Below are 16,800 nucleotides of genomic sequence, written 5' to 3' on the forward strand. Positions count from 1 at the left end.
CTCCGAGTGGGGGTGCCGTAAAACTAACCAAAATGGTAAGGTCCTCTATGAATTTATAAATAATCACCTAGTTGCCTTGCATGTGTTACTGAGGAGTATACGTACAGACCACAGAACCCAAGAAATGCAGACCTTCTTGATATTCTTCTGACAAATACTTCAATCCCTATTTATACTGAAGTAAAGCACGAATTGAGCTCTGACCATATACCAGTCATTGCTTACCTAGGCACTACTAAAGAGGCAGAAAATGAAATGATCCGCATGACTGACTGGAATAAGTTCCAGATGTTTCTCAGTCAGAATCCGCCCATCTTTGATATTCTGAACTCGCGGAAAGATATAGATGATGCAGTTGATACCCTCATTGATTCAATCAATAATGCTATTGAAAATGCATCTAGACACGTGAGAAGAAATAATAACGCTGGCAGTCTGCCACAGGAAATTAGAGAGATGATTAAGGACCGGAATAGGATGAGGAAAGCGTGGTAACTTACATGGAGCCCTCACGTTAAAAGAGATATGAACAAATTAAATAAATTAATTAAAAAGAAAATAGATGAGCATAAGAGAGATGTATGGGAGGAAAAAATTCAGAATCTTAGCCCGAATGATGGCACCCTCTGGACGTTCATGCGTAACTTGAAAAGGCAGCGTACATGCAGTAAGCCGATTTATACTGAAAACTCTGTTGCTCTCAATAATAAAGACAAATCGACGGTCCTTGCGGACCATTTAGAAGAGCAGTTCAGACCTAACATGACGCCCATGGACATTAATTTTGTCAATGAGGCATGCTACTTTGTTAGGGATTGGCTTAATGCCCACACTGCTAAGAGGTACATGGCCACTGCTACCCCCAGTGAGATCAAAGAAATCACAAAGAAGTCAAAAAGGCCCCTGGCATAGATGGTATTAATAATCACGCACTTAGAAATCTGCCCTGCAATGTTGTGGCAAAATTCACGAGTATTATCAATGCGTGTCTTAGTCAATGCTATTTTCCCACAAAATGGAAAATCACAAAAGTTATTTTATTGCCTAAGCCCGGCAAGGATAACACTAAGCCAGATGGGTATAGGCCCATTAGCTTGCTTCCGGGACTAGGAAAGTTCTTTGAGAGATTAATCTACAGCAGATTGAAAAACTATATTGAATTACTGCCTCCGGAACAATTTGGTTTCCGGAGAAAGCTTTCAACAACGAAGCAGCTGGTTCGGCTCGTTGAGTTTTGTGGGGATGCGCTTCACAAGAAACAAAATGTCGCCTTACTCATGCTAGGCGTGGCGAAGGCATTCGACCGCGTCTGGCATGAGGGGCTAATTTATAAACTTATAAATCTCCCTATGGATAGAGAGCTGATTCAGCTAATTATGTCTTTCATCACTAATAGGAAATTCACTGTGGCTATTGGAAAGGACATCTCCAGTTTACGCACCATGAATGCAGGCGTCACACAGGGGTCCATTTTAGGGCCCGTCCTGTATTTATTTTATGTTCATGACTTCCCTAGGGCTCACATTGGCAGAAATTACTTTCTTGGGTGCTATGCGGACGATACGGCATTAGCCGTAAAGTCCGCAAACACACACCATGCAATCAAGAAATTACAGGAGCTTCTACCAGTGGTAGAAAAGTGGTGTGCGACTTGGAGAATTGCTATTAATGCCAGAAAGTCGCAATTATTATTGATAAGGAGGAAAAATACACAGTTGACTATTAATAGCAAGCTCTTCTTATTCTCTGAAGAGATTCCTAGATTTAGTAAGGTGAAATATTTAGGAGTAATGCTAAATGAAAGATTAAAATGGGGAGATCATATAACAGAGGTCAGGAGAAAAATTTTCACTGTTGTAAATAGTCTCATCCCTATATTGGGTAATTATTCTAGCTTAGACCTCAGAAAAAAGAGGCTAGTTTATATCACGGCAATTAGGCCATTGAGGACTTATGCTTAGCCGGCCTGGTGCACGGCTACCAAGGAGGATATAAAAAGACTTCAAGTCATGCGAAACAAAGTCTTAAGGCTTATCACCCATGCTCACATTTTTGTGAGCAATGCTACACTGCATTGTGATTCTAGAAGAGCACCTGAATAAGATCAACAGGAAATTCTTCACGAAAGCTCTGAACTGTGACCATATGAGAAATTTTGATATCTTTACCTACGAAATATTGAATGAGGACGCCAAACTGCGCCCACTTGCGGCCCACCTTATCAGGGACCCGAACTTTCCCACCTGTAAATAATGTACCCAATGTGTTTATTAGCATTCTTAATTTTGTATCTTACTCATTTATTGTACTGTGTATTTCCTAAATTCACTAGTTTTATTCACATTCTACACTCATTTTATGACTCCCACTTAGTCACGCCTTTACCGGGTCGGTTACTTGCTAGTGAGCTCTTGCGTTGCTGGTCTTCCTAATCTTTATCCGTCTTTCTCCTCCTTACTGCGAACATTATGTGAAGATAGTTCTATGTTATTGTGCCCATCCGGCATAAATTTGATTGAGCCAGATAAACTACTGATCTCGGTGGTATTCTGGCTATAAGTTATCAGTCAGTCAGTCATAATCAGTTACATAGTCTTTATATTGATTCTTTCACAGTTGTTTCTTTCCGTGCTTGTATACCATGGAGGACAGTTCCAGCACTATTTGCAATTTTACTCTGCTGTGGTTAGGTGAGATGACTTAGGTTACAGTTTTGCATCAAACTGCTGTACATGTGCATTATATGTACATTAATGTTTGACAGTGTTTAACAATGTTTTTCCCATTGTTCCTGTACTCCGAAACATCTAGTACAGGAACGTTTTTGATTTATTTCATGATTTAGTTAGTTAAATTTACTGCTAATTGAGTAAAGTTTGAGTAATGTTGTAAAACAAAGGATTAAAATTAAATGATCCACACTCGTTTATTCTTTATTTGACATTATTGTTATTGAATCTCCATTTAACCTTATCGCCAAGTCACAAAATGTATATGCATATTTAAAGTTAGATTTATTCTCCACCTTTTAACTCTCCCATTCTCATTCCCATGTAATTTCCGAAGCGAGTTTCACGCTTTCTTTTATCCGATTCGTTGGAAAATCGAGAACTTACTCGTTGTATACAATTCCCGAAGAGAAAAATGGATTGCTAAATTATTAAATTTCTTTTTATATGAATATTAAATAATAATATCTAATGCATAATTTTAACGTTAATTTCTCTGTGAAAATAAGACTCGTTGATAAAGTTTGCAAGTCTATACACTTCAGTGTTTTAACCTTTAGAAAACCGAAGCGATCGCTAACTTGTATGCTTAAAATACTGTCCCCCTCCATTACACATCCTGTCCGTTTCCTCCCCTCCCTGCTCATTAACGCACAAAGAGGTGTGAAGATTTTAAACGACATTCTTTCTACTTCTGAACAAAGAAGCTTCCATTAGCTTTTTAAGAAAACTGTCTGCAATAAACTGATACAATGCATTTGGGGAAATTACACCTGCTACCGCATACCTTAGGAAGAGGGAAGAAAGCAACATCGCGATCTTGGCCGTTTCGGGCGGTTGTGGTTGTTTGAATGAAAGGTTATCTCGGGCGTTTTGGTATTCAAAGTTTTAAATCGGGCTCGTTTTACTATAAGAGAGTTCCACAGTTCTACACAAAGCAAAGTATTTAAACATTACATTGATTCAATTAAGTAACAATAAATTAATTATTTTAATTAAAAAGTAATTGTGATATTTTAGTGCAGTGAATAAGCTTCAAATAACCAAATATATCGTATTCTGAACATTTAAACCCTATTTAGATGCTTAGCGTTGGAAATGTAAATTTGACGGTGAAGTCTGAATATCCGGAATTATACTAAGATGTATAATCTTAACAGCGATAACTAAATCTTAATACCCCTTTAGCTCAATGAATGATGTTATTTGTTTCATTTTCATATCTCATATCACCAATTTTTAGATTTTCTGTGTAATACCAAGATGTTGGTGTTTGCCAATCCAAAGCAAAAGCCAGTTTGCTAGAGATCGCCGTTTTGTTCATAGTACCATTTGAGGACAAATAACGTGCTGGAAATTTAAGCAGATATTTTGCTCAAAATCTTTCTTCATAAACTTAAAACGTTTGGGGCTATAAACTTACATTAAAATTTTTATTTATAAGTAACAGAAATATAGCAATTTAGCAGACTGTTTTCTTATCAGACATTTACTTTATGCTACTTTACTAATTTAAAAATTCTAATGAATTAATTTGATCAAAAGGGTATATATTTCGCTATGATTTGATTTATCTGACCATGACAAAGCAAGCTAAGGTTCTCTGCCTAAAAGGAGGGATACCTTCGTGGCGGATTATCTAAGGAAAACTGGCTCGTATCCAAACTATACATCGAAAAGCCATGAAAATGGCGGGCAGCCAGCCTGGTAGCCCAGAATCGAACCCAGGTCAAACTACCAGTGTTCAGGAATTTGCCACTAGGCGACTGATGAGCCTAGATATGTATCTAGGAAAGCTTACCATATTTTAACATTTACAGTACACTAATAATATTGTTGTCAGGATTTTTGAAGTACAGAGACAATGGTATCAATAAGATTCGATAGTTTCATTTTAACCCATCACTACAGCATCTTGTTGCAGCTGCAACGTGAGAGCAAGAAATCAGTCTGAAGGAAGTGTGTTTTCTTGCTTGGAGTTGACATCATCAATGTCCTAACTTAAGTGGAGCAGGAGGTTATTGTAAAAGATATATTATACTTTTTAAATTGGCAACGTAAATTAATTTCTTCTCTGTATTCAAAAAATAGTAATCTCTATTTGCACTGCGTCATTTCGAAACTAATCTATGTCATATGATTCTTACGTAAATTTGGTGATGTATACGGAACTAAAACTCAAGCAGCTAATAATAACTTTACAGCAGTTTTAATTATCCAATCAAAATCATTGATAAAAAAAAACTAAGTTTGAATTAAGGATTCACCCTGAACATAACCCACTCGCTCGCTACTCGTCGGCCTAGCTGCACTGCTGTCTGCTGCTTCCTTTTACTATAAAGTTATCAAAAATGTAAACCTCTTGAAATGTGCCTAGAAATAGGCACAAATAATCTACCAATTTGTTTTTGGCTGCACCATGTTGAATAAAATAAGAGATTCTGATTGGACAGTTAATGATGCTCTAAAATTGTTGTTGGCTGGTTGTGTTTTAGTTCCATTTACATCATCATGATTACGTAAGAATCATATAACATAGAATAGTCTCGAAATGATGCAGTGCAGAGAGGGGTTACTATTTTTAGAATTGAGAAGGGAAATTTACGTTGCTAATTTAATCTTTTACATATTCTTTATTTTTTTTTTTTACATGTATGCAGTATACTCTCAAGCTTCTATAATCCCTTACTCTAGTTCAATTTTGGCTACTATTTTGTTGCTTCTAAATGGAGGAAGAAGATGGGATTACACTTGTTTAACTATGCTAACTACCTGGTGTCTGTCTTCCGTCAGCTGTTAGCTACCCGGTTTGTGACAGCTGGTATCTACCCGACCTTTTGTGTCAGAATTTATGGGATGTGGAAACGTTTATTATATACAGTCCTACACCCTAAAAACGATTGGAAGAAGCCACTTTCTGCTTAGTCCACTATTCATAGTTTGTTTATTTGGGCAAAATATGTGAAGCTACGACTAATCTGAAACAAAGAATCGTTGAAAAACAGACAACGCCTTGTCTGAAGTCCAACCTTGTACCTTCGGATTACCGTTAGACTCTTTACGCACATTGGATAAATGGCTTCATTTCCCAAATGTTACCATTTCCATATTTTTTAGCATATTCAGCTACTATAATTTAAACAAGAATAAATTTATATTCAACGATTGACGATGAGTGTTTATACCGATGGTTTTCTTTGTACCACAACTGGATTCCATACAAGAATTTAAACATTTCCAGGCTTATTAGTGGCAAAAGTGTAGGATTATTTTAATATAAGTTATAGCCGAGAAAGTTTAAAGTTTGTAAAGAAGGTTTTTGAGCAAAATATTTGCCCAAACCCGTGAGACGTTATTTGCACTTAAATGGGGAGGTATTAAGTTTTAGAGAACTCGCAGCGATCTCTGACAAGCCGGCTGTGGTTGCTATGGTGACGGAACTATCCTTTTCACATCCTGGAGGTATTTTCTGAAAAAAAGGATTATGTGAGATGGTCTCCTTTATTTGAAGTTTAAAACTGCAGAGTAATGAAACAGGTAAAAGCAGCTTTGCAATTCTTTTAATTTTTTGTTTTTTCATTCATAAAAAGAAAATGCGTCTCTTTCATGTTGAAATTGAAATATTCTCTAGCTAAATGAATCTGAAGTGAACTCGATAATGGTTGAAATTTGGAGCAAGTCTATTTTTTTAGTGCTGTAAAAAATAATGCGAAGAAAATTGATGAAACATTTATCATAGTTATTATTCAATTTAAATCAAATTATGTTTCAGAAAGATATTCAGTTTATAACAGAAATTTATGCATTATTGGTGCTCTCCTTTCCTGTTGAATCTTCGCCTTGCGAACAAGAGATTTGGAATTAAGGAACAAATCTTTTAAAAAACAAAAAAGGAAGAAAGTATATAAAGAATTTTCTACTTAACAAGATAACATATACTTTCCTTATATGATGATAAAATATTTGTTAGTTTATAAAATGCAATCATGTCCCCATAAACCGGTAACAGATTAAATGTGACCTGAAAAACAATTACGTTTGCTTATGTTTAAGAAGTTAAATTGAAAGAAATAAAAAAAATCTACTTAAGGAGATAATAGAAAATTTATATGATTATAGAATTTTAGTTATTTATGAAATACAATCAAACGAAAACAGATTAAACTTGCCCTGAAAAAAAATTAAGTTTGCTTATGTTTAAAAAATCAAATGGAAAGAAATACAAAATGGAACTTTTACTTAAGGAGATAACACAGACTTTCCGTTATACGAGGATAAAAGTTTAGTTAATTTATAAAATACAATCGATATCCTATTAAACGAAAACAGATTAAACGTGACCTGAGAAAAATGAAGTTTGCTTATGTTTTAAAAATTAAATACAAAGAAATAAAGGAAAAAAATCTATTTAACGAGATAATAGAGATTTTCCTTTATAAGAGAATAAAAGTTTAGTTAATTTATAAAATACTATCGACTCTCCATTAACCGAAAACACGTTAAACGTGATCTGAAAAAAAAGTTAAGTTTGCTTACGTTTTAAAAAATAAATGGATTGAAATACAGAAAAAAAAAAAAAAAAAAAAAAAAAACTTTTACTGAACGAGATAAGAGCGACTTTTCGTTATACGAGAGAAAAATATTAGTTAATTTATAAAATACAATCACCTCCCCATTAACCGGTAAGAGATTAAATGTGACCTGAAGAAGAATTAAGTGTGCTTATGTTTTAAAAATTAAAAAGAAAGAAATAAAGAAAAAAATCGACTTAATGGGATAATAGAGACTTTATATTAGGATAAAATTTTAGATAATTTATAAAATACGATTTATAAAATTTTTAAAATACGATTGACTTCCTATTAAATGAAAGCAGATTAAACTTGACCTGAAAAAATCGTTTGCTTATGATCAAAGAATTAAATGTAAAAAAAATTACTTAATGAGATAACAAAGTCTTTCCGTTGTATGAGGAAAAATATTAGTTAGTTTATAAAATACAGTCAACTCTCCATTAACCGAAAATAGTGTTAACGTGACCTGGAAGAAATGAAGTTAGTTGTGTTTCAAAAATTAAATGGAAAGAAATACAGGAAAAAATCTATTTAACGAGATAATAGAGACGTTAATACAATCGACATCCTGTACCTGTCTTTATATGAAGATAAAATTAAAGTTAATTTATAAAATACAATCGACTCTCCATTAACCAAAAACAGATTAAATGTGATGTGAAAAAAATAAGTTTGCTTACTTTTTAAAAATTAAATGGAAAGAAATATAGGGGAAAAACTTTTACTTAACGAGGTATCAGAAACTTTCCGTTATACGAGGATAAAATATTTGCTAGTTTATAAAATAACAATAACTCCTCATTAACCGAAAACAGACTAACCTTAGCCTGTAAAAAATTTAAGTTTGCTTATTGCAGATTTATGGAAAAATACTATCACATACCTAAAAAGCAAAAACAACGCATAAACGTTATTAAATCATGCCTCAAAAGCGAATTTACTCAATTGTAAAAATAAATCCATTTTACAATCATTAATAATGTGCTGAGATTTGCACTATAAATAAAACTTTTGTTTTTTTTCCTAAATACTTATTTTATATAGTCATGTAAATTTAGCTCATGTGAATTTTAGAATTCTTTTTCTCCAGTTTAAACTGCTTGAAAGTACAGATAAATTTCCAACAGAAGGTTTTGTTACTCACAATACAAGATAATCTTTATTTTGTTTTTAACTGTCCGTAGAGTAACTGGGATTTTAAGTTAACCACAGACGTCTTCCCGACATAATCGGAGCTAATCGCAGAGTTAACTGTACTAATTAAGACGAAGACAGAATGAGGAAATATTAAAAAAGAAAAGAAAATTAAACTTTAGATTCCAATCTAACACATCAAAAAGTTAACCATTAAAGTCAAAAAGTTAAAAAATAATTTGAAGATTGAAAAATATGAAAATTGGTAAGACTAAAAATATGTTGCAGTACGGTCTCTGCAACTAGATTTCAGTTTAACACTAGAAATAATTTTAAGCTAAACAATTATGATAGGTATAATAGTTTACGAACTGTGTGTAGCGTAGAGTCTATTGATTTCGAGGAGAAACAGTTATAGGTGCCTCTTTGTTAAGAACAAAGAAATCTGCAAATATGAGGAGGAGAGAGAAAGCCACGGTTGCATTTATATCCAAAAGGAGTAAAGCGAACGAAAAGATAGCGCCATCTGTCGGCAGAAACAGTAGCGAAAGTTAAAAAATTAAGTTAATGGAATTTTAGAAATGTTAGGAAGTACTGGATTGGATTTAAAGTCATTAACTAAACAAGACAAATCTTTGTGAATATGAAAAGGTTACAAAAAGTCCAATTTACCAATGGAAGAATTTTTTTGGATAATTTTTGCAGGCCGAAAGTCAAAATCATGACTAAGCTTTCAACTACGATTAGTTATCGAAGATTTGTTAATTTCGCCTTTTCGGACTTAAGATTCGTGCTCCAAATTTTTATATTTAAAATAAAATGTTCAAAATGGCAAAGCCAAATGGTAGGAAAAATAATTATCATATCATGTATCACCTAACGACACTTGCAGAAATACCAATTGACCTTTATAAACTGAATAAATCCTTGAGTTATTACATGAATTCTTCGCAATGTGGAAAACGATGCGCCTGCAGCCAACAGGTCTTAGTCCGTTAAGGTCTATTTAATTATGGTAAAGCAATCGAGGGTTATCTGCCTAAGGGAAGGGATGCCTTCGTGGAGGACTTTCTAAGGGAAACTGGCTCGTATATACGTAACACATGAGGAAAACCACGAATACGCCCATGCATTACGCAATATGCATGAATTTTGAGTAACGTAGTTCTCCGCCCGAATATGGGCACCTGGAAGCCAAAATTTGGAATATGGAATTTGTTTTAGTATCTATTTTATATTTTGTTTTAGTATATATAAATTTTAACGAAATTTCGATTAAAAATTTCAAAAATTTCAAAGCGAGCTGTAGCAACACTGTAAAGAATAAAACATTTTTATCTCCTTGTTCGAGACGGTCTATCGGAAATTTTAAAGATATGCTGTTTTTAAATATTTTTACCCCAAAGGATCGTTAGCCCAAATGCTCTCGAAACGTGTATGTGTATGTAAATGTAAAAAAAGTCCTTTTGGATGTAATATTTAATGTGAAAGCTTTCAGATTTTTTTAATAACTTAAATATTTCATTAGAGTTCAATAATGTAACTGTGTTTAATTTGCAATATAAGATGGATACTGCAATGAAAATGTTCATTCTAAGAACCCTTCGTGTGGAAGCAGGAAATTATAGTGCTTTTATGAAGCTAGCATAAATGCAGAAAGAATGCAATTTGAGTTCCATGTCTGGAATACGCGCCCAGTGCGCAGACCACCACACCACGAAGACATGCCAAGAAGGGGGAGAAATACCTTATACCCTTTCCTATCAATTCTTGTTTCCACTTATAAATCCCTATCAGAAGGAGCTTTTAGAATCACGCTGAATGCAAATGAGCTAGGAGAAGTATATGAGGAAGGTTTAACTAACTTCGAGAGAGAGTGCTAGGAGTCCTTGATGGCGCATGTTCGGCTTCTGGCTAAGTCTAGCTTTGGCTAAGTCTCGGCTAGTTAATTATAATTTAGTTCTTTATTTCTTATGAGTTAAATACTGAGTGGATGCTTTCCTGTAAGCCCAAAAAGGAGCCAACTGTTATTCTTATTTGAGTGAATAAAAGGGTATTTCAACCCTTCTCGAGTCTACGTTATAGTTATTTGAACTCAGCGATAAGTCTCTACGTAGTTCACTCGGCAACCTCAACGTTACGTAGCTAGTCGCAACGTAGTTTATAGGTTCCTCAACGTTTCATCGCAGACAAGTAATTAGGAACCCTTCATAATAATAATGAGGTTTTGGAAACCCTGGGCTAAGGTATTAGAATTTTGAAAGTGTTTACATTTTATTACTGTTTTCTTCGACAGATGGCATGACACGCGTTTTCGCTTTGCTCCTCTGGATACTACTGATGGAAAGGTGTGCTACTGAAAGTAAATAAAAGAGGACTTTTAATTGAACATTTCTTACGCAAATATAGCATTTGAAGTGACCTTCAATAATGACCCATATTTCTTAAAAATAATGTAGACCAAGCAATGCTCACGAAATTAAGCTGCATTGTTAAATTTATTAATATGGAAAAGTCATATTGTTTTTATATATGCATAGTATTTACTTGAAATTCATAAAATCTAGAAAATGAAAAGAGTTTATGAGATATTAAATTTTTTATCCAGTTCTATTTTTTCTCTAATGTAACAAATACCAATTTTATTCCATGCTCAGTTCGACAAAAGAATATGATAGAGTTTTAAGAAATGATAATTTTCCAAGAGTAGGTTTATATATTCAGTACTCTACTTTTCACATTTTATGCAAAAATAATAGTAAAATAAAAGACAAGATATTATTGCTAAATTCAGAAGCACGAATGTCCGAAAGTTAAATTAAAAAAACAACCAAAAAAATGTCTAAAATTTTAACACTCTGCAGTTTAATATTAATTACTAGAACATTTCTGTCATGATTTATGTAAGATGTTCCCAAAGTTTTAGGAACTGAACTCTAGGTCAATTCCTAGAAATTATAGGCAATGCTATGAGACAAGTCTAGATATGTTTATGCCGCTATCCAGTGTAATATTCCTTACTTATAATAAGTAATATCGCTTAGTGCTTCAATTGTTTGAATTGCCAGGTTTAGAAGAGTATTCTCTTCCCACATTTGAAAAAAGAATTCTGAAAACTTTCAGATTTTTTATTGCTCTCAAACAGACTTTGTTTTCATTAGCACATGCGTATACATTTCGAGAGCATTTAGGCTAACGCCCATTTGAGATAAAATATTTAAAAGCAACATATCTTTTAGAATTCCTGATAGACAGTCTCGCGCGCTGGAGATAAAAATATTTTATTCCGCAGTGTGTTGCCACTGCTCACTTTCAAATTGTTGAGCGTTTTAATCAAAAATTCGTTAAAGTTTTAAAAAATACGATATAGATAATAAAACAAATTCGAAATTTAAGATTCCGACTTCCAGGTGCCTATATTCGGGTGGAGAACATACGTTACTCAAAATTTGATGGCTCTAGGTATCGTTGTTTTTTTACAGTGAGAGAAACATACATACATTCATGCATATTCTTCATTCTTTAATTTCTTAAAATATAACACAGGGCGATAATATTTGGTGGCAACAATTTGAAAAGTGATAAAGCCGTGTGTATAATAATTCGACTCAAAATGCCGTTTCCAGATTAAGAGCACCCTTGGCTAAAAAACACTTTTACGTTCATTTTGATTTAAGAGTTTAACTATGCCATATTAAGTGGTTTGAGGAGACATTGAAAAGCTTATTTGAGATAACAATAAAATTTGTTTAATTCACCAGTAAGCCATAAAAAGAATAAAGAAATCAATCTTTCGTTAGTATAATTGTATTCAATGAATTGAGGTTGTTGAATATTTTTTTTGTAGGACTGATGAAAATTAACGAAATCAAAAAATTTCTAGAACTTTGGAAGCATCCTATGTACAAAACAGATAATGCTTTCAGATGCTTGGTTCTATTACGACATTTAACTATTTTGGTATTTCTTGAATGCAGTGGTTGTTTGCTCTGGTACAATATAGATTAAATTATGTGTTCTAAAGAGTTAAATAGTATACGTTTGCAATTAAATTCATACATTTTAATGTTTTGCATTCATATGTAGATATGTTTCCCTGTGTGTTTCTAACATTATTACATTGAAATGCAATATTTAATTTAAAATGTATGAAGTCTTTTTGAAAGATTTAAAAATTTTGGTTTATATATTGGAGGAGTATGCGTCTTTTTTGGTGGCTCGTCAATCATATTTTTGGTATATTACCGTAACATTAGCAAATTAAGGAAGACAAATAAAAATTTTGGTTTATATATTGGAGGAGTATGCGTCTTTTTTGGTGGCTCGTCAATCATATTTTTGGTATATTACCGTAACATTAGCAAATTAAGGAAGACAAATAAAAATTTTGGTTTATATATTGGAGGAGTATGCGTCTTTTTTGGTGGCTCGTCAATCATATTTTTGGTATATTACCGTAACATTAGCAAATTAAGGAAGACAAATAAAAATTTTGGTTTATATATTGGAGGAGTATGCGTCTTTTTTGGTGGCTCGTCAATCATATTTTTGGTATATTACCGTAACATTAGCAAATTAAGGAAGACAAATAAAAATTTTGGTTTATATATTGGAGGAGTATGCGTCTTTTTTGGTGGCTCGTCAATCATATTTTTGGTATATTACCGTAACATTAGCAAATTAAGGAAGACAAATAAAAATTTTGGTTTATATATTGGAGGAGTATGCGTCTTTTTTGGTGGCTCGTCAATCATATTTTTGGTATATTACCGTAACATTAGCAAATTAAGGAAGACAAATAAAAATTTTGGTTTATATATTGGAGGAGTATGCGTCTTTTTTGGTGGCTCGTCAATCATATTTTTGGTATATTACCGTAACATTAGCAAATTAAGGAAGACAAATAAAAATTTTGGTTTATATATTGGAGGAGTATGCGTCTTTTTTGGTGGCTCGTCAATCATATTTTTGGTATATTACCGTAACATTAGCAAATTAAGGAAGACAAATAAAAATTTTGGTTTATATATTGGAGGAGTATGCGTCTTTTTTGGTGGCTCGTCAATCATATTTTTGGTAATTACCGTAACATTAGCAAATTAAGGAAGACAAATAAAAATTTTGGTTTATATATTGGAGGAGTATGCGTCTTTTTTGGTGGCTCGTCAATCATATTTTTGGTATATTACCGTAACATTAGCAAATTAAGGAAGACAAATAAAAATTTTGGTTTATATATTGGAGGAGTATGCGTCTTTTTTGGTGGCTCGTCAATCATATTTTTGGTATATTACCGTAACATTAGCAAATTAAGGAAGACAAATAAAAATTTTGGTTTATATATTGGAGGAGTATGCGTCTTTTTTGGTGGCTCGTCAATCATATTTTTGGTATATTACCGTAACATTAGCAAATTAAGGAAGACAAATAAAAATTTTGGTTTATATATTGGAGGAGTATGCGTCTTTTTTGGTGGCTCGTCAATCATATTTTTGGTATATTACCGTAACATTAGCAAATTAAGGAAGACAAATAAAAATTTTGGTTTATATATTGGAGGAGTATGCGTCTTTTTTGGTGGCTCGTCAATCATATTTTTGGTATATTACCGTAACATTAGCAAATTAAGGAAGACAAATAAAAATTTTGGTTTATATATTGGAGGAGTATGCGTCTTTTTTGGTGGCTCGTCAATCATATTTTTGGTATATTACCGTAACATTAGCAAATTAAGGAAGACAAATAAAAATTTTGGTTTATATATTGGAGGAGTATGCGTCTTTTTTGGTGGCTCGTCAATCATATTTTTGGTATATTACCGTAACATTAGCAAATTAAGGAAGACAAATAAAAATTTTGGTTTATATATTGGAGGAGTATGCGTCTTTTTTGGTGGCTCGTCAATCATATTTTTGGTATATTACCGTAACATTAGCAAATTAAGGAAGACAAATAAAAATTTTGGTTTATATATTGGAGGAGTATGCGTCTTTTTTGGTGGCTCGTCAATCATATTTTTGGTATATTACCGTAACATTAGCAAATTAAGGAAGACAAATAATAAGTAGAATAAAACCATAGGAAATTAATCAGAACAGGCGAGAAAAATTTTACATAATAAATTAAATTTTTCCCATTTAAAATTTTAGTTACGTTACATATGATTGAAGTAAGTTAATTTAAATAAATAATTAAAATTAATTAAATAAATTTATAATTAAAATAAATAACTAAAATTAAATAAAATTATAATTAAAATAAATAATTACAATTAATTAAATAATTAAATGAATTTAAATTAATTAATTAAAATTAATTAAATTTCTTACCTGTTGGAGGAACGAAAGCAAAAAGGACTTTCCAGAAAATGGTAAAAAAGTGCATGACATAATCAGAACATGAAGGCATTTTTTCTTCGTCTCCATCATCGTCATCATCGTCCCCTGTTGGATCAGATATATAATTACTTTGTTAATAAATTATAATTAATTAATAAAACAATTGTTTCACAGAATAATAAGAGAAAAAAATGTTTCTGAATATTTTGTATTCATTAGTTTTCCTGTACTATTTAGTATTAGGACAGGTTGTGAATTATACGAGTCATGAAAGTATTTCTCGTTTTTCGAAATTTGCAAAACTTTATCACAGCAAAAATTTATGTAATTCTAAGTGTCTGTTAAATATGCATGTGTAAGGTATATACGAGCCACTTTCTCTTAAAAAGGCCTCCATGAAAGTATTTCTCCCCTTACGCAGACAACACTCGTGTGCCTTGTCATATTCAAATAACCTAACCTATTTTGTATGCCGGATTTCACCCTAAGTTACTACACGGAAGGGAGAGATGCCTTCGTGGAGGTCTTTCTAAGGAAAGCAGGCTCGTATGCCCATGCAGCCAGTCCGTTGGCGAGATTTTAACTTCGGACGGAACTACCAGGGTTCAAGGAGGTCCGTGGTTCGATTTCCGGCGAAGGCGGTTGCTAATTTTTCATCTCTCCGGTTTTTCCAATTAACCTAATTTCTCTGCAATGGCGCCCGAACTAAAAGGGTGTTGGATAAGGTTTCTCCACACCCAGGATTTGGCAATTGGATCCCCTAAAATCCTCAGTCACCCTTTAAAAAAGGGCAGTATATAAGGTAAGAATAGTAAGAATTGGAGGCTCCCTTCAGCCCACCTGGACATGAGTGTCAAAAGAAGGGGTCCCGTGTCTCCACAAACGAGGGCAATAACCCAGACACCCCCAAACAACAAACAAAAATACTAAATCAAAAATAAGTAAGCACATTTAACACAAAATTTCTAACCAACAAGCAAACACTAAAAAATCCATAAACACAAATTCACAACATTGAATACCACAAATATCTAAAACCCATATAAATACAAAATTCAATTTTAACAGAAGATTCCTACCAGCGCCCTGTTTTCATTGATAAACTTCCTTAAAGCAATAGAATATGATTTAAAAACTTTAAAAGTAATGACACATTAAAATCAGTAATTTAAAAAATCTGTCTAATAGGGGCTGTTAAACTACAATCAACCATAAAATGCCTAGCATCACCATCAACCTAACAACTCTTACTATATAAGGTATAGTATATAAGGTATTTGTTTCGCCTTCCTAGCTTACCTTCGTGGTGTAGTGGTTCTGCACGGGTCGGTATTTCAGAGGTCCGGGGTTCGATTCCCGGCGAAGGCGGTTGCTAATGCTTCATCTACCTGGGTTTTCCAATTAACCATATGTCTTTACAGTGGCGCCCGAACTAAAAGGTTGTTGGATAAGTTTTCTCCACACCCAGGATTTGGCGATTGGGTACCCTAAAAACCTCAGTCGCCCTTAAAAAAGGGGAGTATATTTCTCCCGCTTTCCTAGCGTGCCTTCGTGGTGTAGTGGTTCTGCGCGCTGGGCTGGTATTCCAGAGGCCCGAAGGTATTCCCGGCGAAGGCAGTAGCTAATGTTTCATCTCTCCGGCCTCCAATAAAATCCTAATGTCTCTACAACCTTTCGGCCGCAGCGGCGCCTGACCAGTATGTTTTAAAAAAATAAGCATCGATATTTACGAAGCTCACTTCTGCAAAAGACTAAAATCGTTTGGAAACCGGAATGATCGTCTTAGAGAAGACTAATTGTTTATGCAGTCTTATATGCGTGGAATTTCTTCTGTACAAATAATGAAAGCTCTCTGAGAAGACGACCCATTCTTCTAGATGATTTTGGTCTTCTCTGGAGGTAGTTGCCTTAGAGGTCATTACTACTTTTGATTTTCAGTACCAGTGTTTACTTATAGTCAGGGAAATATCATTGTTGTTTTCCTGAATGTATCTAAAATCCTCTCGTCAAAGTGGATTAGATTTA

General features: G+C 33.4%; 1 protein-coding gene across 1 annotated transcript in view; it reads right to left on the bottom strand.

Annotated features, from left to right (window-relative positions):
* The window catches only part of LOC118180851 (sodium/calcium exchanger 3-like), a 1,002,905-nt gene that overhangs the window by 80,967 nt on the left and 905,138 nt on the right, over positions 1-16,800 (bottom strand). The window contains exon 7 of the mRNA XM_085822774.1: positions 14,767-14,880. Within this exon, the coding sequence (XP_085678900.1) occupies positions 14,767-14,880 (114 nt within the window). The remainder of the gene's footprint in view (positions 1-14,766; positions 14,881-16,800) is intronic.

Source organism: Stegodyphus dumicola, chromosome 8 (assembly GCF_044657685.1).
Source record: "Stegodyphus dumicola isolate Sdum_Otavi_A_Nest chromosome 8, ASM4465768v1".
NCBI classification, from domain to species: Eukaryota; Metazoa; Arthropoda; class Arachnida; order Araneae; family Eresidae; genus Stegodyphus; species Stegodyphus dumicola.